Source organism: Bufo gargarizans, chromosome 4 (assembly GCF_014858855.1).
Source record: "Bufo gargarizans isolate SCDJY-AF-19 chromosome 4, ASM1485885v1, whole genome shotgun sequence".
NCBI lineage: Eukaryota > Metazoa > Chordata > Amphibia > Anura > Bufonidae > Bufo > Bufo gargarizans.
In genome coordinates, this window is record NC_058083.1 from 502,343,392 (window position 1) to 502,370,597 (window position 27,206).

Genomic DNA, 27,206 nt, shown 5'->3' on the forward strand with positions numbered 1-27,206 from the left:
GGAATATGAGACTTTGTAAGAAAAAAATAAATAAATAATCATTTTCCACTAACTTGTGACAAAAAATAAAAAGTTCTATGAACTCACTATGCCCATCAGCGAATACCTTAGGGTGTATACTTTCCGAAATGGGGTCATTTGTGGGGTTTTTCTACTGTTTGGGCATTGTAGAACCTCAGGAAACATGATAGGTGCTCAGAAAGTCAGAGCTGCTTCAAAAAGCGGAACTTCACATTTTTGTACCATAGTTTGTAAACGCTATAACTTTTACCCAAACCATTTTTTTTTTACCCAAACATTTTTTTTTATCAAAGACATGTAGAACAATAAATTTAGCGAAAAATTTATATATGGATGTCTTTTTTTTTGCAAAATTTTACAAGTGAAAAATTTCATTTTTTTGCAAAAAAATCGTTAAATTTCGATTAATAACAAAAAAAGTAAAAGTCAGCAGCAATGAAATACCACCAAATGAAAGCTCTATTAGTGAGAAGAAAAGGAGGTAAAATTAATTTGAGTGGTAAGTTGCATGACCGAGCAATAAACCGCTAAAGTTGTGGAGTGCCGATTTGTAAAAAAGGGCCTGGTCACTAGGGGGGTATAAACCTGTGGTCCTTAAGTGGTTAATAGTGACACCATCATTAACCTCAAGAAGGTTTAAAGGGGATGTCTGACAATAGAGAACAAGGCCTGTGCTCTGCCGTAAACAGCGCCACTCTTGTGGCCGTGTCAGGTACTGCATCTCAGCCCCAAAGATTTTGAGGAGGCTAAGGATCAACTCCAGACAGTGACGCTATTTATGGGGCGATACAGAGCCTTATTCAATTCTCACACCGGCCGCTATGACCTCCTTTATACCAAGCTGCGGGCAGCAGCAGAAATTACCTTTACTTGGAGGTGCTTTTCGGACAGTTGCCACTTGATCCTCAGAAATTGCCAGACGTCTGAGCACATCGGCCAGGGCGGCCTTAAGCACCGTGATTTCATCCTCCTGCTGCTGAACTCTCAGTTCCAGGGCAGAGAGGCGATCCTGCACGTCGGAGGTACTTGCCGCAGAAATGCTGTCATCTGTACAACGAGAAGAAGAGACATTTAGTAAGATTATAAGAGGCGACATCATCTTATAATGGCCAATGATGGCAGAGAGGAGCTGAAGGGGTCACTGGTCAGAATCCAGGTAACTCTACAGCCATGTGACCAACTCAGCTCTGCTGCACTGACAAACCAGGGTCTGCTACAGCGATACTGCGCTATTCTTCAGCAGGACATTCCACTATTTTCACCACCCAAATGCCTTGATATAAATATACAGCTACATCCCTACCGACCCGTACATACATCCCTACATCCCTACCGACCCGTACATACATCCCTACATCCCTACCGACCCGTACATACATCCCTACATCCATACCGACCCGTACATACATCCCTACATCCATACCGACCCGTACATACATCCCTACATCCATACCGACCCGTACATACATCCCTACATCCATACCGACCCGTACATACATCCCTACATCCATACCGACCCGTACATACATCCCTACATCCATACCGACCCGTACATACATCCCTACATCCATACCGACCCGTACATACATCCCTACATCCATACCGACCCGTACATACATCCCTACATCCATACCGACCCGTACATACATCCCTACATCCATACCGACCCGTACATACATCCCTACATCCATACCGCCCGTACATCCTATCCATACCGACCCGTACATACATCCCTACATCCATACCGACCCGTACATACATCCCTACATCCATACCGGCCCGTACATACATCCCTACATCCATACAGACCCGTACATACATCCCTACATCTATACCGACCCGTACATACATCCCTACATCTATACCGACCCGTACATACATCCCTACATCTATACCGACCCGTACATACATCCCTACATCCATACCGACCCGTACATACATCCCTACATCCATACCGACCCGTACATACATCCCTACATCCATACCGACCCGTACATACATCCCTACATCCATACCGACCCGTACATACATCCCTACATCCATACCGACCCGTACATACATCCCTACATCCATACCGACCCGTACATACATCCCTACATCCATACAGGCCCGTACATACATCCCTACATCCATACAGACCCGTACATACATCCCATACAGACCTGTACATACATCCCATCTATATAAACCTGTACATATATTCTCATATACTTATTGCTGCGTCCATATTATTTAATGGCACAGATCATGCCGCGTCAGATCTTAAAGCTGAAGTGCGGTCATTTTACAGATTACCCGCACATCACAAGCATTAACTTCTGCCGGCAGGACACATGGCCTCAGTCTCTGAGACAACTGAAGGAGAACAAGGATTTTGCAGCAAATCCAAGAATCTGCTTGGCCACTTAAGACCTAGATTAGCAGAGGAGACTTGGCGCAGCCAGAACTATTCTTCAGAGGTAAAGGGGGGGGAGGGGGGGGGGATATTACCGCACCTGGGTCCAGACGACCCGGACTAGACTCCTGCAAATCCAATGAATGCCCGGAGTTTGCTTTATTATAGATTTAGGAAACAGAGAACCTAGAAGGAGAGCGCAGATTCCTGACTTATGATGACGACCCTATTAAAGGGACATAGATTAATACTATTCAGGATGTTAACGGCCATAAAGCCCTTAAAGTGGTTGTCCCACAATCTGATCGTCGCAGGCCGGGATCTCAAGGCTCTCAGAAAACAGCTGATCAGCCGGCCATGCTCCATACATAATGCCGTCCGCTTGTTCATCCAACAGCTCTCTCTACCGCCCTCCTCCAGTCACATGCACCCTGCTTACTCCCCATCCAGAACACATGCGTCCTGCTTACTCCCCATCCAGAACACATACACCCTGCTTACTCCCCCTCCAGAACACATGCATCCTGCTTACTCCCCCTCCAGAACACATGCATCCTGCTTACTCTCCCATCCAGAACACATGCGTCCGTGCTTACTCCCCATCCAGAACACATGCGTCCTGTTACTCCCCCTCCAGAACACATGCGTCCTGCTTACTCCCACCTCCAGAACACATGCACCTGCTTACTCCCCATCCAGAACACCATGCGTCCTGCTTACTCCCCCTCCAGAACACATGCATCCTGCTTACTCCCCATCCAGAACAAACAAGGTCCTGCTTACTCCCCCTCCAGAACACATGCATCCTGCTTACTCCCCCTCCAGAACACATGCATCCTGCTTACTCTCCCCATCCAGAACACATGCGTCCTGCTTACTCCCCATCCAGAACACATGCATCCTGCTTACTTCCCATCCAGAACACATGCGTCCTGCTTACTCCCCCTCCAGAACACATGCATCCTGCTTACTCCCCCTCCAGAACACATACACCCTGCTTACTTCCCATCCAGAACACATGCGTCCTGCTTACTCCCCCTCCAGAACACATGCGTCCTGCTTACTCCCCCTCCAGAACACATACACCCTGCTTACTCCCCATCCAGAACACATGCGTCCTGCTTACTCCCCCTCCAGAACACATGCACCCTGCTTACTCCCCATCCAGAACACATGCGTCCTGCTTACTCCCATCCAGAACACATGCGTCCTGCTTACTCCCCATCCAGAACACATGCGTCCTGCTTACTCCCCATCCAGAACACATACACCCTGCTTACTCCCCCTCCAGAACACATGCATCCTGCTTACTCCCCCTCCAGAACACATGCATCCTGCTTACTCTCCCCATCCAGAACACATGCGTCCTGCTTACTCCCCATCCAGAACACATGCGTCCTGCTTACTCCCCCTCCAGAACACATGCGTCCTGCTTACTCCCCCTCCAGAACACATACACCCTGCTTACTCCCCATCCAGAACACATGCGTCCTGCTTACTCCCCCTCCAGAACACATGCGTCCTGCTTACTCCCCCTCCAGAACACATGCACCCTGCTTACTCCCCATCCAGAACACATGCGTCCTGCTTACTCCCCCTCCAGAACACATGCATCCTGCTTACTCCCCATCCAGAACACATGCATCCTGCTTACTCCCCATCCAGAACACATGCGTCCTGCTTACTCCCCATCCAGAACACATGCACCCTGCTTACTCCCCCTCCAGAACACATGCACCCTGCTTACTCCCCATCCAGAACACATGCGTCCTGCTTACTCCCCATCCAGAACACATGCACCCTGCTTACTCCCCATCCAGAACCCATGCGTCCTGCTTACTCCCCATCCAGAACCCATGCGTCCTGCTTACTCCCCATCCAGAACCCATGCGTCCTGCTTACTCCCCATCCAGAACACATGCATCCTGCTTACTCCCCATCCAGAACACATGCATCCTGCTTACTCCCCATCCAGAACACATGCATCCTGCTTACTCCCCCTCCAGAACACATGCATCCTGCTTACTCCCCATCCAGAACCCATGCGTCCTGCTTACTCCCCATCCAGAACCCATGCGTCCTGCTTACTCCCCATCCAGAACACATGCGTCCTGCTTACTCCCCATCCAGAACACATGCATCCTGCTTACTCCCCATCCAGAACACATGCATCCTGCTTACTCCCCATCCAGAACACATGCATCCTGCTTACTCCCCCTCCAGAACACATGCATCCTGCTTACTCCCCCTCCAGAACACATGCATCCTGCTTACTCCCCCTCCAGAACACATGCATCCTGCTTACTCCCCATCCAGAACACATGCGTCCTGCTTACTCCCCATCCAGAACACATGCGTCCTGCTTACTCCCCATCCAGAACACATGCGTCCTGCTTACTCCCCATCCAGAACACATGCATCCTGCTTACTCCCCATCCAGAACACATGCATCCTGCTTACTCCCCATCCAGAACACATGCATCCTGCTTACTCCCCATCCAGAACACATGCATCCTGCTTACTCCCCATCCAGAACACATGCATCCTGCTTACTCCCCATCCAGAACACATGCATCCTGCTTACTCCCCATCCAGAACACATGCATCCTGCTTACTCCCCATCCAGAACACATGCATCCTGCTTACTCCCCATCCAGAACACATGCATCCTGCTTACTCCCCATCCAGAACACATGCATCCTTGAGCAGGCATGTGTTCTGGATGGGCGCTGACTGACTCCTCGGGTGGTGGCTTACCTCCTAGATTACGAAAGGATCAGGCATGTTGAAATCCAACTGCCTTATCCTCCCCCCTACAACATCTACCAGTCGGAGGCCCCGGCACACGAGATTGTCATGGGTTCAGCAGAAATTAAAGGGGTATTCCGGTTACAAATAAGTTATCCTCTATCCACAGGATATTAGATCGGTGCAGGTCCCCAGCCTCCAACAGAAGTGTCTGGGGGCAGCTTTCTCCCCTCTCCCTTGGCCGAACCGGATGTATATGGGGGAGTCGGGAGGGAATCAGACTTAGCTGTCAGCTGAAAGATTGTTCGGCTGGTACCTGCTGAACGTGTACGGCCAGCTTTAGGGCTTATTCACACGACTATGTATTTTGCGGTCCGAAAAAAAAATAAAAGATATCCATGTGACTTTTTTGCAAAACCAGGTATCTCCCCCTACGGTGACATCTCACCACCCAACACTAGATTTCAAAACGTAGAGAGAAAAAAATAAATAAAAAATACATAGAATGGAAAGCGCACACGACCCCCGGCGGTATAGGCTCGGGTGACCGGAGCTGGAGAAGGTTCAGTCGAGATACTGGCGTTGCCTAATTGGTGGAAAATGTCTCCTCTGCAGCAGACGCAGTGACAGAAAGCCATTCATACAGCGGCTGCTGCAGCTGCACTAATGCGCCATGGGCCTTACGTCTTCCACACTGGAGACTTCGCAGAGCTGCCAAAGTAAAGAGAACCTTTACGGGTGAAGACAAAGTATATAGAGGAATTATCTTCACATCGCCCCAATTAGGGGAGCGCAGCTGCGGATTTTCTGCGTAGGTATGTTAATAATATAATGTATGTGTATTTAACACCACATTAAAAATATACAGAGCTTCCGCGCGCCCCAGAATGGAACAGACGCCGGCCGCGCCGCCAGACCACGTGTCCGGAAGACAGGATGGCGAAAACATAGGCACTGAAAAAGTTCAGAACTGTAATACAAGGGATGGTGGGGGTAGTAGTAGTAGTAGTCCCAAGACTGTAAGGAGCTTGTGTAGGACAGAGGCCTCCTGTCTATAGGGCTGATGCCAATGCACTTGTTGGCACCTAGGTTTTCGGCTGTTTTCCATTAACGTCTATAGAATTTCTCGCCGTCTGGCTACCTGGACAGACCTCGGGTCCCGTCGCCTCCTCTGCCTTGTCTATTTTAATTTAAAAATGTATTCTTTAATGAAATAATAGTTCTAGAACATCTTTTCTTGGGACTGTGTGTTGTGACATTCCTCCATTATCCCTCCTAGAAATGTACAAATACATTGAAAACTGGGTGTTTTTTTTTTATATTCATCATCTAGTCCGAAGTTGATTACCGCATTGTTCAACCATTAAAAAAAACAAAAAAAAAATATATATAAAAAAAATAAAAAGACCACAACAGCTGTACTGAGAGTGCACCATGTTCCTGTTCATTACTACAGGGACACGGCTGTGATGCCCACATGAACCACCTCGACTTACATCAAATGTGCTTGAACCTCAAGCCCCCTAGACAAACTAATAGGCCAAGGTACAGGAATGGGTTAAAGGTGTTTTCTGGGATATGACCTAACCTCAGGGTAAGTCATCAATATCTGATTGGTGGGGCGTAACCGATCAGCTGTTTGTGAAAGCTGTGGAGCTCAGACCAATGCTGTGCCCTATTCATTTTATACCAAGCACAGCGCCGCCCATTGTATAGTGGTTGTGCTTGGTATTACAGCTCAGTCCCATTCACTTGATTGGGACTGAGAAAGGCCACGTGGCCGATGGACCTGACGTCAAGGCAGACGAAAAGGCCTTGGCATTCGCCCGAGCACCTTCCAACTGCCGATCGGCAGGGTGGCAAGAGTTGGGCCTCCACCGATCAGATATTAGTGACCTATCCTAAGGACAGGGCGTCCATGTTTCACTCCCGAAAATACCTTTTAATTTGGAGCATCATCGAGTTACACTAACGAGCACAACTGAATCCACTAAGGCGACCCCCAAAGTGCCAAACAAGAGGGATGAAAAGAGTGCAGGGCTCTGTGCAGTCACATGACCCCTCTCAGCATATCGGTAGTCGTGAAGAGGATCACGTGACCCAAAGTGATCACGTGATCCTTTTCAGAGCTAGTGATTGGTGTCGAGGATGTGACTTCCACAGAAACAAGAAGCGAATTATTTTTCTCCTCCGGGGATCGGTTTAGTGGGTGTGAAGGAGACCACACACATTAGAAGGTGGTCAGACATAGCCATTCATTTCAGCTGGACCGGTGACCATCTGATTTGGATGGTAGATGGAGTTAGTTGCCGCCTCTGCTAGGGACCTGGGCATGTCCCTGTCGAGAATACATGCATGCTCAGCCAAGTGTACATGTGCATGGCGGAGATGGATCGGACAGATACAGGGTGCAGTAATTCTACACTCTCTCACATGAGGAGATGGGTGCTTAGCTGTTCAGGTTGACAAAAAGATCCATCAAGCTCAGCCCAAAACTGTAACAGAGTTCTGATGATCCAGAGTAAAGCCTTCCTTAATCCACCTACCAATATGACATGAAGCTCCACTAGAGCGGTGCACAAGTAATGGCGTCACATCGCGCTCATGTAGGGTTAGGCACCTCACACCACCTGCAGCCCAAAGATCCTCCAAAACCGATGGATGAGTGTTACACTCCATAGAAGTCCATGGAAACTGATACAATGGAGCAAATGAGCTACCTTTCAACAGACTTCCATGAGGAAATAAACATCACATGACCTTAATGGCTGGGACCCCCACCGAACATGTAAGCGGGCACCCAATACCCTGTAGAACTCCCCTGAAAAGTACGGAGTGGCTGGTCGGGAAAAAAGCATCCCCACTCCATTCGTTTCTATGGGAGCGCCGGAGATAACAGAGTGCAACGCTCGGCTAGAGAGGAATGGAGCGGCAGCAGGAATTTCCGACCAGCCACTCTGTCCATTCCAGGGGGGTTCCTCAGGGTACCGGGTGGGGGGTCTCAGCAGTGGGACCCCACCCCCACCAATCTGGATCCAGTTACAAGACAGGGGATGATTTGTTATAACCAGAATACCCCTTTAAAGCTTTGCCTGGTGTCCTATGTAAGGCTACAGATGACCAGCAGCTGCACCTGGACCATTATCTACATGTCTAAAAAGAGATAAAACACAGGAGGACGTCTCCATAGTGTAAACACGCTCCGACTTCTCGCAGGTATGGAGATCGTATATCAGGGCCCCCCCGACCGCAAAGCTTGTGCAGACTCCACTCGCTCTCGTCTCGCACACTGTAAAAGTATTTGAAGTTTTCAAGTTAAAAAAAAATGCAACAAAAAGGAAGGTGCGAGGAGGAGACAAGCCTCGACACCTACTGGCATCCTGCTCAGGGAGCAGACCTGGCGGCTTTGGCTTTTCGCACCGGGCTACGTGAGAAATGCACCGTTTACTGCTTTATTCAGGAGGCTCTCAAATAGCTGGGAAAGGACCCCTCTAGGGAGAACGGAAGAGAGAAGAAGGCTCCTATTCTTAAAGGTGCTCACCCAAAACACCACATGCATGTGTTCAGTGAGGAGAGGAGAATCTGGCGGTAGACATGTCTTACAATGGCCTATCTCCCTTGAGAACAAAGGATCGGGCTTGTGGAAATTAACTGCCCGTTTCGGCAAGACATCTGCTGATCAGGTGCCGCATGCGTCAGGGGTCACTGATCACGCCGGTGTTCCTAAAAGGGGGGTGAAAAACCGCTGTCGGACACCTCTGGTGGCAGCTGCCGCCGCCCCTTGCTGAAGCATTGGTCATGTTGAAATCCAGCATTCCCGACCCTCATTTCTCAGCAGCAGAGGAACGGCAGAATGCCCCATAACATTAGATGGTGGCACCGTCGGGCTGAAATAGTCGGTTTCTTTCAACATTTATCTAATGTGCATTCTACGTTTTTCAAACCAGCACCGGACTCTGAAAACTTTTGTAATTTCAAGAACTTAATTTACAATTAAAGACCTTCACCTGCTGTTTGTTCTTTTCCTTATTTCTCTGTCCACCTTGCTGAGGTGGTTGCACATGCTCAGTTCCATCCTTCAAATGCCACCACCCGTACCTACTGTTAGAAGTTGTGACAGAGAAAGAGTGTGATCTGCAACAGAAAGGACATGCCCACTCTTGCTAGGTAAAGAGGTATCTCCAAAGATAAAGAGAACCATCTCCTTGTGGAAGGGGCTCCTACGAGTCCAAATCAGACTTTATTACAAGCCTCGGAACATGACCAGTTAAAATCGGGCCAGATATCCATTTGTAGACAGCTGTTTCGGGGTTCTTGCCCCTCGTCGGTACGGAGTTGGATTCTGGTTGGACAAGGGGGGATGTTTGGCTATTGCCTTGGACAAGGGGGATGTTTGGCTATTGCCCTTGTCACGTCCCAAGGCTTGTTAACAGGAAGCCATTTCCACTAGGTGGCACTAGCGAGATGGTTTTCTTCCTTTGGGAGATACCCCTCGGCATATTATTTTCCCATGGAGCATTGCCTCTTAGTGTCCAGATAGTCTCCTTAAAGAGACCAAGCACCCTGCCTCCCAAGCTGTGGTCTTGCTAGAGAAAACCAAACACATTCACAGCATCCCTGAGCCTCCGGCGAGTTAGGACAGCTGTAATAACACAGCAGGATCGACCCATGGCACCAGCTGTACAAACTAGCCATCCAGAAGACTAAGCAAACTGTCTACATGTGAGGTGCACAGACACATACCGTCCAGACACAGAAAAGCCTCACATACCAATGGAACAACTGTCGACTTATTTTTTTGCAATTTTTGTGCAGAATTCATAAAATTGAATTCAGCCGTTTTTCAAACGTAGAAAACTCAATGGCCTTAAAGTGAACCTGTCACCGGTATTTTGTGTATAGAGCCGAGGACATGGGCTGCTAGATGGCCGCTAGCACATCCGCAATACCCAGTCCCCATAGCTCTGTGCGCTTTTATTGTGTAAAAAAAAAAAAAAAAAAAAAAAAAACGTGATACATATGCAAATTAACCTGAGATGAGTCCTGTACGTGAGATGAGTCAGGGACAGGACTCATCTCAGGTAAATTTGCATATGTATCAAATAGTTTTTTTTTTTTTTACACAATAAAAGCACACAGAGCTATAGGGACTGGGTATTGCGGATGTGCTAGCGGCCATCTAGCAACCCATGTCCTCGGCTCTATACACAAAATCCCGGTGACAGGTTCCCTTTAAAGAAAAAACATACAAAATCTGTACCAAAGCTTTCCAGCGTGAATTTTATATATTTTAAAAAAAAATTAAAACTGGCTGCCTGCAGGGACCACTAGGGGGAGCCTATAAATGTACTGCATACTAGGACACAATAACTCCACATCATTCAGCACAGTTCCCCCTAGTGGTGGTTAAACGGAGTACGCAGGGGGTTTAAAGCTCCAGCACAAAATGTTGTACCTCAAAATGACAACGTTAAAAGAGGACGCTCAGCCCAGATTGAAGCTTCATCTTCGGAACTACCACCTCATCTAGCTGGGAATTGCAATATAAGCAATTACCTAAACTGCTTCATTCAAAAGTTGTGAAGAATGACAAATGCCCAAGAGCAACCCCATAAGCTTCTGGAGAACCGATCTTTAACACAAAGGGGGGACATACTGGTCTTATTCTATCCCCTGCCGGCAGAGAAATGTGGCAGGCTGGCTAAGGCTAGCTGCACACTACCGTTCACCGATCCTGCAGCCCGTTCCTGCCAGACGCTACCATAATGCAGTTGGGTACAGGCGGTCATCCGGCAAATATACAGAGAAACAGCTGGACTAATACCACACGTGTAGTTTATTTAAATCTCTGCTCCATGCTGAGGAGTCCAGTGGGCGGTCCTAACAGTGATTGACAACCTTTCCTGTATGACTAGGCATAGAGATAGCTGTCAGTCACTGAGCAGGACCGCCCACGGGACTCCAAAGCATAGAAAGAGCAAGGATTGAAAGGAGTAAAACAAATTTTTTTACAGAATCTATTCCCATAAAACTACCGCTACAGATCAATCTGCTCAGCTCCTCCTGCTCTATATCCTGCTGCCTGCAGATCCGAAGTCCTGTTCAATGTGACGTGGTCTCTTTAAGGCAGACATGTAAAGACGGTATTTCCTTATTTCTCCAAAATGCTAGTTGAAGGGGTAAAAAAATAAATGAAAAATCCTAAAAGTTGCCGACCGAGGCACATTTCCTTTGGATGAGTGCCGGGAAGTCTGCTGTGATGAGGAAATATCTTCCTCTACGATCGGAGCTTTATCTTCTCAGCTATGCTGATGATTTATATAAACTACTGCTTTCTAAGAACTTAGCATTTTTATTTTCACTTTCTTTCTTAGAACCAGCAATCAATTACATACAAAAAAGTTATAAAAAAGCAAAAAAGATAGAAAAATTGATTGAATTTTTTATTTATTTTTTTAAATATAAATGACTACTTATAAATGAACGAAATGCGTTTCTGTTCTTTGGCAAATAAAAGTCTCAGACGTGGTCAGCGCTTTAACAGATGTATTCCCCGGTTCACTCCATTGTTGAAAATCTTTTATTTCATTTTCCCGGGAGAGTTTTCACAAGTCTGATGTCTTAGCCGCCCAACCCCCAATCACCAGAAAAGAAAAAAAGCAGAACTGTTTGGTTAACCTTTCCCTTTCATTTCAGTAAGGAGGAGAGAAGAAAGGAAACAGACGCGCATCTAACCGAGACCAGGAGAAAACTGAAGTAACTTTGTAAAATAGTTGATTAAAAATATTTAACAGTTTTTAGGGTGTGTTTCCATAGTTACAGACTACAAACAAGCTATAAGGTAGTCAAGTCCTGCAGAAGTGATGTCCTGTCTGTAGTCATAGGCTATCAATCTGTGACCGGGGAGGGGGGGGGGTCATTCAAGTCAATATAGCTGAGCTGCAGTACTGGGTGCACCGCTGTCTCTAGAAATCTAAAGGGGATGTGGAGCTCCAGCAAGCATTGCACCCCCTAGAGGTCGGACCTGCACCTATCACATATTAATGGCTTATTCACAGCTACACAGCTCAGTGCTACAGTTTAATGGCCTCTATTACGGCTTCTGAGGGTATGCTACAAACACAAAGTGGAACGCGATCTCTTCTCTATGCAGTGTGTGGGAGACATCATAGCAGCTAGTCTACATTCACTACCACAGGGAAAACTGAAAATCAGAGAAGGGGCCTGCAGAGAGGAGAGTGCAGAATACGAGTCACACAATGGTCAGATATAGTATTCATCATGTACACAAACAGCAGACTATTCTGAAGAGTCGCCAGACACCACAAGTACACTTTAATGGGAAAAAATGTTTGATAATTTTAAATTTGATTAACAGTATTTTTGAAGCAGGTCCACACCCCCACAAGACATCCATTTCTGACAATACAGGAAGCAGTTAATCAGCCGGGTAAATAAGACATGGAGCTTCTGAATGGCATTTCTGTGTTAATACCAGTGCACTTAATGCCACCCACCACTTCCTTCCATTGTGTGTACCAGCAGTGCAGCTAGAGCTGGGTGATGACGGCAAAAAAATATATATTCATCTCAATTATTTTTTTTCTTGCTAAATTAACTATAAATCATGTCCAAAACACAAAGTCTGGTCCATCTGCAAAAAGGCGCAGGCCCCCTATAGGCAGCTATATACAGGTGCAGGCTCGCTATAGGCAGCTATATACAGGTGCAGGCTCGCTATAGGCAGCTATATACAGGTGCAGGCTCGCTATAGGCAGCTATATACAGGTGCAGGCTCGCTATATACAGCTATATACAGGTGCAGGCTCGCTATATACAGCTATATACAGGTGCAGGCTCGCTATATACAGCTATATACAGGTGCAGGCTCGCTATATACAGCTATATACAGGTGCAGGCTCGCTATATACAGCTATATACAGGTGCAGGCTCGCTATATACAGCTATATACAGGTGCAGGCTCGCTATATACAGCTATATACAGGTGCAGGCTCGCTATATACAGCTATATACAGGTGCAGGCTCGCTATATACAGCTATATACAGGTGCAGGCTCGCTATATACAGCTATATACAGGTGCAGGCTCGCTATATACAGCTATATACAGGTGCAGGCTCGCTATATACAGCTATATACAGGTGCAGGCTCGCTATATACAGCTATATACAGGTGCAGGCTCGCTATATACAGCTATATACAGGTGCAGGCTCGCTATATACAGCTATATACAGGTGCAGGCTCGCTATATACAGCTATATACAGGTGCAGGCTCGCTATATACAGCTATATACAGGTGCAGGCTCGCTATATACAGCTATATACAGGTGCAGGCTCGCTATATACAGCTATATACAGGTGCAGGCTCGCTATATACAGCTATATACAGGTGCAGGCTCGCTATATACAGCTATATACAGGTGCAGGCTCGCTATATACAGCTATATACAGGTGCAGGCTCGCTATATACAGCTATATACAGGTGCAGGCTCGCTATATACAGCTATATACAGGTGCAGGCTCGCTATATACAGCTATATACAGGTGCAGGCTCGCTATATACAGCTATATACAGGTGCAGGCTCGCTATATACAGCTATATACAGGTGCAGGCTCGCTATATACAGCTATATACAGGTGCAGGCTCGCTATATACAGCTATATACAGGTGCAGGCTCGCTATATACAGCTATATACAGGTGCAGGCTCGCTATATACAGCTATATACAGGTGCAGGCTCGCTATATACAGCTATATACAGGTGCAGGCTCGCTATATACAGCTATATACAGGTGCAGGCTCGCTATATACAGCTATATACAGGTGCAGGCTCGCTATATACAGCTATATACAGGTGCAGGCTCGCTATATACAGCTATATACAGGTGCAGGCTCGCTATATACAGCTATATACAGGTTGCAGGCTCGCTATATACAGCTATATACAGGTGCAGGCTCGCTATATACAGCTATATACAGGTGCAGGCTCGCTATATACAGCTATATACAGGTGCAGGCTCGCTATATACAGCTATATACAGGTGCAGGCTCGCTATATACAGCTATATACAGGTGCAGGCTCGCTATATACAGCTATATACAGGTGCAGGCTCGCTATATACAGGTGCAGGCTCGCTATATACAGCTATATACAGGTGCAGGCTCGCTATATACAGCTATATACAGGTGCAGGCTCGCTATATACAGCTATATACAGGTGCAGGCTCGCTATATACAGCTATATACAGGTGCAGGCTCGCTATATACAGCTATATACAGGTGCAGGCTCGCTATATACAGCTATATACAGGTGCAGGCTCGCTATATACAGCTATATACAGGTGCAGGCTCGCTATATACAGCTATATACAGGTGCAGGCTCGCTATATACAGCTATATACAGGTGCAGGCTCGCTATATACAGCTATATACAGGTGCAGGCTCGCTATATACAGCTATATACAGGTGCAGGCTCGCTATATACAGCTATATACAGGTGCAGGCTCGCTATATACAGCTATATACAGGTGCAGGCTCGCTATATACAGCTATATACAGGTGCAGGCTCGCTATATACAGCTATATACAGGTGCAGGCTCGCTATATACAGCTATATACAGGTGCAGGCTCGCTATATACAGCTATATACAGGTGCAGGCTCGCTATATACAGCTATATACAGGTGCAGGCTCGCTATATACAGCTATATACAGGTGCAGGCTCGCTATATACAGCTATATACAGGTGCAGGCTCGCTATATACAGCTATATACAGGTGCAGGCTCGCTATATACAGCTATATACAGGTGCAGGCTCGCTATATACAGCTATATACAGGTGCAGGCTCGCTATATACAGCTATATACAGGTGCAGGCTCACTATATACAGCTATATACAGGTGCAGGCTCATTATATACAGCTGCATATTGGGCTCTGAAGGGGTGAATTAATGCGGTAAACCCCCAGCCCTAGGTGCCGCAGAGTGATGCCAGGTCTGACAAATCTCTGGAGAGGTTACAGGTAGATGTTTAATAACGGCAGGTACAGCGCCTCCCACCTGTAGTACAGAGAATTGCTGCTTACAGAGGATTGTCACCCAAAGTGTACAGATTGCTACAAACCAGTAAATCTCATCCTAGACTACACTCACACAACGGTTAAAGTGTCCATTTTTCACACCAGTTTTCCTCAAAAACGGCCATTAAACAGTTCACTCTAATTCTATGGGGGCTCACCGGCCGTAAAAAAACGGCAAAACAAGAGACGGACAGTATTCACGGTTCTGAAAATGGCCTGTGTGAAAGAGGTTTCCTTACACAAGAAAAAAACCCTGACTGCTTGATAAGTAATTTTAAATTGCTGGGGGCTCCACTGATTACTAGGGTCCCTGCACCCCTCTGGCCTTAGGAGCGCAGTGAGCAATAGCTTGCATGCAGCACAGTCCAGTCGCAGGGTCCCCAGTAATTTAGCACGCATCATCTAAGCTGGAGGAATGTGAGTAACACCCGTCCCCTCTCCTGATATATTTATTCTTCTCTTACAACTCCAAGTTGGGCTGTTCCTCTGTTATTCCTGCGACAAGTTTATGAATAAGTTGTCAACTGAATGTTACCAATTCAAGGCGTGTACCTACAGAATTGGACAACATCCGATCAGTGCCGACAGCATAAAGGCTTGCGCAAATAAACATATTTTTGGTCCGCATCCGATGCTGTGTGCTGTTCGCATCCGTATAACCGGAAGAAAAAAAGTCCTATTCTTGTCCATTTCTTGTTCTATAGAGAGCAAGTCTTTCCGTAAAATGCGGAACGCACATAGCCGGTATCTGTGTTTTTACGGATCTACAATTTGCAAAACAGGCTATGGTCGTGTGCGCATGAGCCCCAAGACTGTGTACGGACACAACCCTTTGTCGATTTATTCACACATTACCAGGAAGAATAACAGGAGCAGCTCACTGCAGGACTAGAACTTTTTTATTTTAACATACTGACAAAATACTAAATTTAAATCAGTCGCTTTCTGAGAAGTTATTTCAGCAGTGCCAGCCAATGTGGAGCCACCTGTTCCGTTCACTGACAGCAAGCACAGCTTCTAAAACCTGAAAGACAAAGTATCACCAGAAAGTGATCCCTCTTGTCCTGTTAGAGGGGCTGATTTATGGACGCGCTTTTGTCCTGCTGTCAGAGATCACGTCCGCCAGGACATCCTCCATAAATAAAGCCTGTGCAGTTACAGGAGGGTTTATGGGATTCGGAGTGGCCTCATACGGCACCCCTGCCTTTAATCGCAGATCAGAGGGGCGAGAGCCCATCTCCTCTGATGGACACCGCCACATGGGCAGACGCCACCACAATACAAGCTGTTGTGCAGATGGCACGCTGTGTGCCGAGGCTAAAAGGTCTGCGTGATGACAGGAAATGAATGAAGGGTGCGCAGCCCCCCCGGGGGTCTTTCATAAAGAGAAGTGAAAATGATCCTTCAGTACTTGTTCGGACACAGCGGATCTGCGGTCCAAATCCACAGCAAATTACAGTTCAATACATTTTGGTAGAGGGTTGAAATTTTCGAATCCACCGTCGCTGTAGTTTTGACCTTACGGGCAAAATCAGCAAAATCCGCCATGGATTGGGGGGAGATATCCGCTGTGGAAAATCCTTCCGCGTGTGGACCCGATCTCAGGCTAAGCAACCTATTAACAGTATAGTAAGGCCCTGTGTATGGCGGCACATTGAGACCCTACATCGCCAGGCATGCTGACTGTCTCCTGACAAGGGAACAGACGTACTGGGCGTCAATAAGGCCGATTTCCTGATAAGTGGCGCACGGCAGCCGCATATCCCACTCCCCCCCCACCCCCCCCATACAAATACACCTGATGTAGAACGGATATGGATAACTTTTGGCGCTGCACCCGGTGTATTAGTACATTGGTGTGTATCCAGCACGTACAGAGAAAGCATTCTAAATATAGTCGCCCCTCCAATGCATGGGACGCGGCGTCCTACGTGCCACTCGTCATCCATAGAGCACCTGATGGAAGGCCGCTGCGATATCTGAAAGGACGTGAAGCTTCCTGATCGACCGGACGAGCCTATGCAAAGTCCTCTCTGCTGCACCAAACCGCACTCCTACTTTGGCACCAGCAAGGGCAGCGCGTTCCAGCTCCGTCGCTGAAGGAGGTCTGGGCAATTTCTGGCTGTAATAACTAGTCCTCAAGAGTAAAAATGTGAGGGAGACTTTCTAGGAATTCTAAAAACTGTAAAAAAAAATTAAAAAAAATACAGATGCGGCAGATGGGAGTTTGTCACTTGGCTCCATGTGGTTTGACTACGGACTACACACGGTCGAATGACAGACTCGGCTCTGCTACCTCTCTACGTGCTAAGAAAGGAAACGTTACCATTGCTCAGGTTCCCAAGTGTGGAGGAAAACCCTGCAGGCGTGAGGTCAGGCAGGCTGGCTTCCATCCTGGCACCTAGTTCATACGTCCCGAAGTCGAATTCGTCAACGTTTCCTCGCAACCTCCAGAGCTTCACGGCAAATCCCAGCGCACTGCGACAGACGTCATACTTTGAATTGTGAGGAAATCCTCCCGGCCCAGATGGCCTACCACAAAGCACTTCTGTATTGGCACAAAGAAAAGGCTGCAGAAGGCACCGCTGCCCTGCCCGCTTCCTCTGCGCTCCGCTCCAGAGACCGACAGCGAGAGGCTGGGGGGGGGGGGGGGGGGGCTAGGAGGAGACAGGCAAATCTCAGTTTGGTGCTAGTAATGAGAGTCAAATGTCAGGAGTCCAGGCACACAGTCATCCTGACATGCAAATGCCTTTCCCTTACTACTCGGCCTATCGCCTACATGAAAACACTTCACAAATCCCCCCCAAGGGACCGCCATTAGTGCAATGCAGCCCAGCAAAAACCTACAATCATCTGACCTTAAAAAGAAAAAAATATGGGGGGGGGCTGGGGACCACTTGTTGCACTAAATTATATAAAGATGTAGCAGTGCTGACCGAGTTCTTTAACGAGGAGGGGTTATGCAATGATTAAAATTAAGGCCTGAACTTTTCCAGGGGTGTCGCACACAGGGGTGTCCCCTATTTGGCTGCCATTTGCAACCTAGAGCACTTTAAATGTCCAGATTTGGGGGGGGGGGGGTAGTTGTATACACAATCACTTTAAAGAGGCGGAAAGCATGAATAATATTGAGCCCCTACAGTAGAATTACCCACCCGAAAAAAGAAAAATAATGATTTGTGCCAAATAGCAAATTCAGCACTGCTACATGTAAAATAAATGATATGTGTATACACACACATTTTTATAATTTAAATGCATACAGTATATATAACTGCTAAAATATCTACATTGGAGAAATATTTAGCTGCTCGTATTAAAAACCGATGTGTTAAGCCCAGGTAGGTGTCGCTTTCGCAGCGGCTGCCAATGTATAGCGCTGGAGGTGGCAGGCTTAAAGGGGCGGCACTTCTACAAAGTTAAGCAGTCGGCTCAGCGGCGTGATCCCGAGAAGTTTTTTTATCAGCACTGAAATGACCATGCTGGGACATGTAGTACGCTTCACCAGCCGCTTACTAATAGTAGGATGGGGGGGGGGGGAATAATAGAGTTGGGGGTTTACACCGATTGCGATCGCATGCGTTTGTCACTTTAGGAGAAGTGGCATCTATTGCCAAATCAGATCTTAAAGGGGTTGTCTAGGATTAGAAAAACATGGCTGGTTTGGTCCAAAAACAGCGCCACCCCTGTCCGCAGGTTGTGTTTGGTATTACAGTCTGCCCTGCTGACTCCAATGGAGCAGAGCTGCAGTACCCGACAAGACAGACAGAGATGGTGCTGTTTTTGAAAGAAAGCAGCCATTTTTTTCAAATCCATTTTAATGGAATGGTGGCTAACCCGTTGCAACACTACAACTCCTACCCTGCGGCTCTCAGGGCATGCTAAGAGTTGTAGTCCTGCAGCAGCTGCAAAGCCTCAGCAGGTGGGCGACGCATGGGACTGACTGGTTTTATTTTGCTAATATGGGAACAATTTTGTAACTCCCACCCGCCCAGAGCATTTGGGTAATTATCAGGCCATCCGGCCGGACCCCTCACCGCTCCTTGTAAGGCACGCCTGGACTGGGGGGGTCCTCCATTTTCCCATGGCTGCAAACATTAACTTTGAGTACATCAGCCTCAGCTATGGAGGACTCCGGGACAGCAAATAGATGAATTATACCCGTGCAAAGCCGGGTCCTTCTGCTAGTATCCAAATAATTCTGCCATACGCTCCGATAACATTGTATAGCGCTAGCATTAGGGCTCAGACGGCCGTATATTATTTCAGTCCACAAAATATCTAGATCAGTTGTTCAGCAAATTCTTCCAGTTCTCCGCAAAAAAAAAAAGGAGTATTTTTCAGATCCACAAAAAAAAACTAAATGCATAATTTTAAGGGCCATTCACACAGCCGTATGAATGGGTCCGCACCTGTAGTTCCATTTCGCGGCCCCACAAGAAAGATAGTGCAAGCGATTGCGGACAACAATAGTTATTTCCATCAGTGCCGGCCATGGGTGGCCCACAAAATATCAGTGTTTTACAGTTTCGCACGGTCGTGTGAATGTAGCCTAATAAAAAAGATTCAAGGGTGACATGACAGGGCATTAAAGTTTGCAAACACGGATCTGCAAAATACGGATTGCAAATGGAACACATTCAGGGTGCAATCCGCATTTTTGCAGAGCCACGGACCGCATTTTGCAGACAAGTATATGACCGGTTCTATCTTATGCGGACATACGGAGGCGGATAGCATATGGTGCGTTATCTGTGGATCTTGCAGTCCAATAGAAATAAATGGGTCTGCATCTGATCCGCAAAAATCTGCAACGGATGCGGAAAGAAAAATATGGTGGTGTGAATGGGCCCTTAAAGGGATTCTGTCACCTCTCATAACACAAATTCAGATTTTAAACCAGTCATGCTCCACAGATTACCTTGAATCGGCTTTGCTGTTCTATACTGTAATCCGTCCAGTAGTTTTGCTGAAAAACGACTTTTATAATTATGCTAATTAATCCTGAAGGTGCCCAGAGTGGCGGTATGTTCCACTTTGTGTGCCCAGTAACGCCCCCCTGCAGTGCCCAAAACGCCTTCCTCCTGAATCCCTAACCGCCCACAGCGTCTCATCCCTCTCCTCCCCGACGGCCGAGCGAACTCTCGCGCAGACGCAGTACCCACTGAGGGCTGCGCCAGTGCGATTTGCTGTTAGGGATTCAGGAGGAAGGCGTTTTGGGCACTGCAGGGGGGCGTTACTGGGCACACAAAGTGGAACATACCGCCACCCTGGGCACCTTCAGGATTAATTAGCATAATTATCAAAGTCGTTTTTCAGCAAAACTACTGGACGGATTACAGTATAGAACAGCAAAGCCGATTCAAGGTAATCTGTGGAGCATGACTGGTTTAAAATCTGAATTTGTGTTATGAGAGGTGACAGAATCCCTTTAATGTTAGTCTAGGGTGGTAAAGGGTATAGAGGGGACAATACCTGGTGGTCTAGGGCAGTGAGGGTCTCAATGTAACTCAAGCTGCACCTGGGGGGAGGAGGGCGGATATTGGATGACGCCTCCTAAAACAGTCAGCGCCTGTACGGAATGCCTTCTGCCAGGTAACTATTTAGGCTACATCGGAGCAGGGAAAAGATGGGCGCCTACCCCCTCGGGAGGTGTAGCCGCCGAGCTTTCCGAGACATATGGGTGATTCAAGGACATAACTTCAGGACTGATATTTAATGGGTTGGGGTAACTCTTCCTGTCAGAGCCACTGATCGATAGGGCGCGTTCTAGCAGATCTAGTCCAGGCTGATGGTTAGCAGAGGGGCGGGGGGACAATTCCTCGTCTCCCCTGCCTCTCAGAATCATGTGGATGAAATCTCCATGTGTTCTCGGTTTGGTATCTGCTTTTTACGAGCAGCTGGCAGCAGGAATTCAGAGCCCTGTCATAACAATCCCCGAGCTATTGGAGGTTATATACTGCGTTATTTGGACATTCCCAAATAGCTCTTCAGGTCAGAGACGGAGATCTGCACCTCACGTAGGAACAGGAGGCCGGGCCCTCCGCCCCCACCCGGACCCTCTATAAGCCAATAATAACAGTGGGCTCCCTAGTTATTAAGGCTCCAGAATCCATAAGGAAAACACTGCTCAGTCCAGATGTCTTACAGCCAAGGATTTAAAGGGACGGCATATACAAGGAAACCTTTAAGAAATGTTCTTTTAGAGGAGGAAGGAGGCGCAAAAAACAAAACAAAAAATAAATAAAATAAAAAAACGCCAGTTTCAATAGAATATGATGGGAGTGAAAATCCAGTCTGGATAAAGGGTTGTTGTAAGGGGCAGCTGCATGCGCTTGCCAATTAAAGTTATAGAAAGTGATAAAATAGTTGTGTTTTTCAGGTCTTAAAAAGGTTCAAACCTGTATAGTTTTATGATCAAAATGTTTTTCGGACACAGAGCTCCAACATCTCTGCATAGACGTAGACTAAAAATAACGTCCATGCTGCCCGCAGCCACCACTAGAGGGAGCTCAATATCCACCATTTATACATAGGAGAACTACTGCACTGCCTCTAGTGGTGACTGTGACAGCCAGAATATAATCTTTTCAGTTTATGTCTATGCAGGGATTTGGAGTTCTGTATCTGAAAAACAGAGCTCCGAGGGGTAATCCGAATAGTGTTAGTGTGGGTCAGATCGCTGGGATCAGACCAGTCCCCAGAACAGGGGTCCTGTTCATATGATCAGGATAGGTAATCGATATCAGATCAGCGGGGGTCCGACACCCAGCACGCTGTCCCCATTTACTTTTATGGTCAATATTAAAATCCTGGAAAACCGATTAAAATGATATTTGAATATAATTCAGAATGAAAACCAGATTATTTTTGTAATTACGATGTAATGGCGCCCCCTCGTGTTTAAATACCGATGTAGCAGAACCAAAAAGGAACTGTGGTAACACCATTAAAAAAAAAAAAGTCAAACTACGGTAAGAAAATCTCCATTAACACATTAAATAACCATTCCTTTTAGCTGTGCTACATCTACATGTCTAGCAATGGGCACAACGCTCTCCCTGGACCCTTCTGGGCACAACGCTCTCCCTGGACCCTTCTGGGCACAACGCTCTCCCTGGACCCTTCTGGGCACAACGCTCTCCCTGGACCCTTCTGGGCACAACGCTCTCCCTGGACCCTTCTGGGCACAACGCTCTCCCTGGACCCTTCTGGGCACAACGCTCTCCCTGGACCCTTCTGGGCACAACGCTCTCCCTGGACCCTTCTGGGCACAACGCTCTCCCTGGACCCTTCTGGGCACAACGCTCTCCCTGGACCCTTCTGGGCACAACGCTCTCCCTGGACCCTTCTGGGCACAACGCTCTCCCTGGACCCTTCTGGGCACAACGCTCTCCCTGGACCCTTCTGGGCACAACGCTCTCCCTGGACCCTTCTGGGCACAACGCTCTCCCTGGACCCTTCTGGGCACAACGCTCTCCCTGGACCCTTCTGGGCACAACGCTCTCCCTGGACCCTTCTGGGCACAACGCTCTCCCTGGACCCTTCTGGGCACAACGCTCTCCCTGGACCCTCTAAACTATTTGTAATACATGCCTGTAAGAAGAGTCGCTGGCTATAATTAGCCAGGAATGCCCTGTTAGACGAGCCGTGTACACCGGTTATATAATTCACGGCCTCCACCACTCAGGCAACTTTACATATAATCCACACCACTATTTTCTTAGAAAACACCTGCCAAGAAGATATTGAAGGTTCTGCCCTGGCAGCGAGCAGGCCCCGCAGTCTTGGCAGCGCCGCGCTCTTCTCCTTTGTCAACAAATCTCAAATGAAGTGAAAGAAAAGAAACACTTCTTATTTTTTTCTTCCTTCTAGAATGATTAAAATCTAGCCCAGCCCATTATCTTGTGAATCCTCCTGGGAACGAGACATGAAGAAAAACAGCCTGCGGCGCTGAGTGCTGCTGGTCGTGCAAGTCTTGCAAAAATCACGCCGAGAAAACAGTTAGCTGCAAACAAGAGACTCTCTTAACTCTTGATCCACCCCTAGGTGAAGACGAGGGATTCACTTCAGCCTGTAGACCAAGGATCAGCAACCTCCGGCACTCCAGCTGTGGCAAAACTACGACTCCCAGCGTGCACACTCGGTTGGCTTTTGCCAGAACTCCTATAGAAGTGAATGGCGCATGTTGGGAGTTTCACCAAAGCTGGAGCACTGGAGGTTGCTGACCCCTGCACCTTGGTGGTCTTTTTATATAGGGTCCTCATGTGGTGGACCTAAAGGCAGAGAGGGAAACCGGTTGTAGGAGAATTTGACTTATGGCTCTGTTCAGACATCACAGATTTGTTGCAAGTATTCGCTTTGAGTTCTGCACCAAAAATGTGCAGTAAATGACACTGCAACACACGAATGGGTTTAAAAAAAAAAAAAAAGAATTTTCTACTGCAATACGTAGGGTTTCTACAGACATAGAAGAGGATTCTTTACGGTAAGAGCAGTGAGACTATGGAGCTCTCTGCCTGAGGAGGTGGTGATGGCGAGTACAATAAAGGAATTCAAGAGGGGCCTGGATGTATTTCTGGAGTGTAATAATATTACAGGGTATAGCTACTAGAGAGGGGTCGTTGATCCAGAGATTTATTCTGATTGCCTGATTGGAGTCAGGAAGGAATTTTTTTTCCCCTAAAGTGGGGAAAATTGGCTTCTACCTCACAGGGTTTTTTTTCAGTAGAGGGAGGAGGAGATGCCAGGGTTTCTCAATGGGCATCTCCCTCTCCCTGGCTGTGCCGAGATCCAATCACAGTGGAGAGTGTCTCAGCCAGGGAGAAGAAGACGCCCATTGAGAAACCCTGGCGTCTCCTCCTCCCCATTAAAATACTGGGCAATAAAAAATAAAAAAAAAACTGCAGGGGGGCACAGCAGAGCATACAAGCGATATTTAAAAAAAAAACAAGCAGGGTGGCAGCATCAGCGGGAGGGAACCTGGCAAAGAAAGGTATTTAATAAAAAAAATCCATGAAAGGTCCTCTTTAAATTCTAGTGACTCGTGCTTCAGTCATGGAGGTAAGGTGTTGATTGAAAATTTTGTAGACTGAAGTTAATAGGTGTGATTTAACTGCCTTGGGAGAGGTACTAGAACAGCACTGTGAGTGGCAGACAATTCCTTCCATCACCGGAGCACGAGTCACAGGTATTCACTGTCGGCCATTTTTATACAAGCCAATCTAATTTAGAAAGCCAGACGCATGACTAGCAAAATGTCTTATGGGAAAAACAAAAATAAATTACAAAGCCAGCTGCTGACTTAGGCCTCATGCACACAACCGTTGCGGCTCTGATGCGGACCCATTCACTTCGATGGGGCCGCAAAAGATGCGGAAAGCACTCACTGTGCTGTCCGCATCCGTGGCTCTGTTCCACGGCCCCGCTAAAAAAAAATATAACATGTCCTATTCTTGTCCGCACTTTGTGGACAAGAATAGGCATTTATATTGTCGGCGCCCGTTCTGCAAATTGCGGAAGGCAACACAGGCGGCTTCCGTATTTTTGAGGACCGCAAAAAACGGCACGGTTGTGTGCATGAGGCCTTAGAATCAGCAGATTTTTTTCCAGCCACATCAGAAGGCATGCTTAGAGTATTATGCGTCATTCAGTGTTCGGTCAGTGATTTCTATCGGCGATTGTGAGCGAAAACCAGGTGCGGCTCTAAACACAGAACAGGTGCAGATCTTTCCCGTATACCTTATCTCCTGGTTTTGGCTCACAATCACCGATGTAAATCACTAGAGATGAGCGAATACCCACTTATGAAATTAGTTTCAGATTCGTTTACTGGCAAAAGCAGAATTGCGTTATGGATTCCGTTACCATGGACCATAATGCAATTCTATGACTGAATGCATAAAGGAATGCCTTTAGAGGCATCCCGTTATTCATTCCATCATAATAAAAGTCTATGGCCTGCATAACGGATCAGTCCCGTTTCAGTTATGCAGGAGAGGACTCCCCTGCATAACGGAACCGGGACGGATCCGTTATGCAGGCCATAGACATTTATTATGATGGAATGAATAACGGGATGCCTCTAAAGGCATTCCTTTATGCATTCAGTCATAGAATTGCATTATGGTCCATGGTAACGGAATCCATAACGCAATTCTGCTTTTACCAATAAACGAAGTGTGAATGAATGTCAAAATATGAAATTCGCTCATCTCTAGAAATCACTAATGGCTCATTCACCCGTCAGGCTGGACACAGGGTGTGCTTTAGCCGTCTGCTGAGCTTTCTATCAGGAGGTATAAATCTCAACACCGCAACAGATCAATTCGCTTCAATGGGGCAAATGGAGTCCAAAGGACTCCGCTTCGGGCTCTGACCTGCTTTTCATTCCCTTCCGTCTTTTTTGCTGGAGAGAACAGAGTGGAATAGTAATGGTAACCCTAGTGTGCATGTGTATGGGGGAAGCCGCGCGATATGGCCGACAGCTTGGGAAGATGTAGCGGCACCTTATAACTAAGACCTCATGCACATGTCCGATCCAGATTTTTTGCCGATCTCACACAGCCACTCATTTCTTTGGGTCCCCCCCTCCCCCAAATAAACAGACAGAGCACGGCTGTCATCCATGTGCTGTCTGCATCCGTATGTCCGTCCCACAGATTACAAAACATGTCCTACTCTTACCCGTTTTGTAGACCATAGCCATTTCTATAAATGGGACTGAGAAATATGCAGATTTCACATGAAGATCGGTGGTTTTCAGTCTGCAAAACTGATCCAGTCGTGTGCATGAGGCCTTCGAAACAGCCCTGGGCTTATTAGATCTGCATACCGTAAACTGCCGCTGCGCGATGTGGTTCTCTGTCACATGGCTTGCACAGGTGAAGCACGCTATAACATATCATGTGCCTGCGTGTCCATCTCATGACCAGGACTAGTTTCATCTGCCGAAAACACGTCGCACGGTGACGCAGCAGTAAAAATGCACCTAGTTTGTAAAAATAACCTACACATTTTTTTTCTTCCATGGCTCATAAACGGATCAAAAACGCCCAGAAAAATGGAATTCAAGATGGGACGGACCCGCCACATAAAGAGATGCCAACCTCACCCGACAGACCCCACTGAGTTAGGGCTCATTCACACAACAGTGTCCATATTTGTGTCCACAAACCACAAATGACTTGCATCAATAGAAGGACTATTCTCACCCACAACATACCAGAATAGGACACACCGCTAAAATTGCAGGGCGGTGACACGGAAAATACGTATGCGCGCATGGCCGCATAGAAATGAATGGATCAGTATGCTATACGCATGTAAACGAAGATCAAGTGCATTGGTTCTAAAAACTGGGTCTGATGAGTTCAGTCACGGACTCCGTTATTTTGCCAGAAAAATGAACAAATTAGGGCCCATGCACATTACCGTCCGCAAGTCGTAGATCCCCAAAACACGGATCCCGGCCGAGTGCATGCCACCATTTATTTTTTAACTTCTGTAGAAATGTCCCAATACTTGTCCGCAAAAGGGATAGCAATAGGACATGTTAGGTTTTGTTTTTTGCCGCAGAATGGACGTGCGGATGCAGACAGATGTTGTCTACATCTTTTCCGGCCTCATTGAAATGAATGGGTCTACAAAAAAAAAACGCGGGTCGGATCAGGACAGAAACTATGGACTGAGGTCTGAAGCCGCTGCAGATCACAGGAAGCCGCTACACAACAAAAACACTTTTCTAAAAAGATTCAAATAATCTTAAAAAGTCTATATGATGTATAGATAAAAAAAAGTATGTTACGGAGCACATACAACTTTCCGCAGCGCACAGATCCGATGGAGTGAATACGTCGGCCAGCTGCCTCCACTATATACACAGCCATTATCTCCGGCCCAGATGACACTACCTGTCCGTCCTGCAGAGAACCAATGCAAAACAG

The 27,206-nt window shown here is 47.1% G+C and overlaps 1 protein-coding gene across 4 annotated transcripts in view; it reads right to left on the reverse strand.

Moving 5' to 3' along the window:
* The window catches only part of EML4 (EMAP like 4), a 189,879-nt gene that overhangs the window by 103,143 nt on the left and 59,530 nt on the right, over nucleotides 1–27,206 (reverse strand). For 3 of the 4 annotated variants that reach the window (XR_006388849.1, XM_044291838.1, XM_044291840.1), the window contains exon 2: nucleotides 886–1,068. Coding sequence is in view for 3 of the 4 variants with exons in the window: in XM_044291838.1 (XP_044147773.1) it covers nucleotides 886–1,068 (183 nt within the window). In the remaining variant the exon portion in view is untranslated. Of the gene's footprint in view, nucleotides 1–885; nucleotides 1,069–17,587; nucleotides 17,858–27,206 lie in introns of those variants that run through there. The other variant, XM_044291839.1, reaches the window with a different exon arrangement.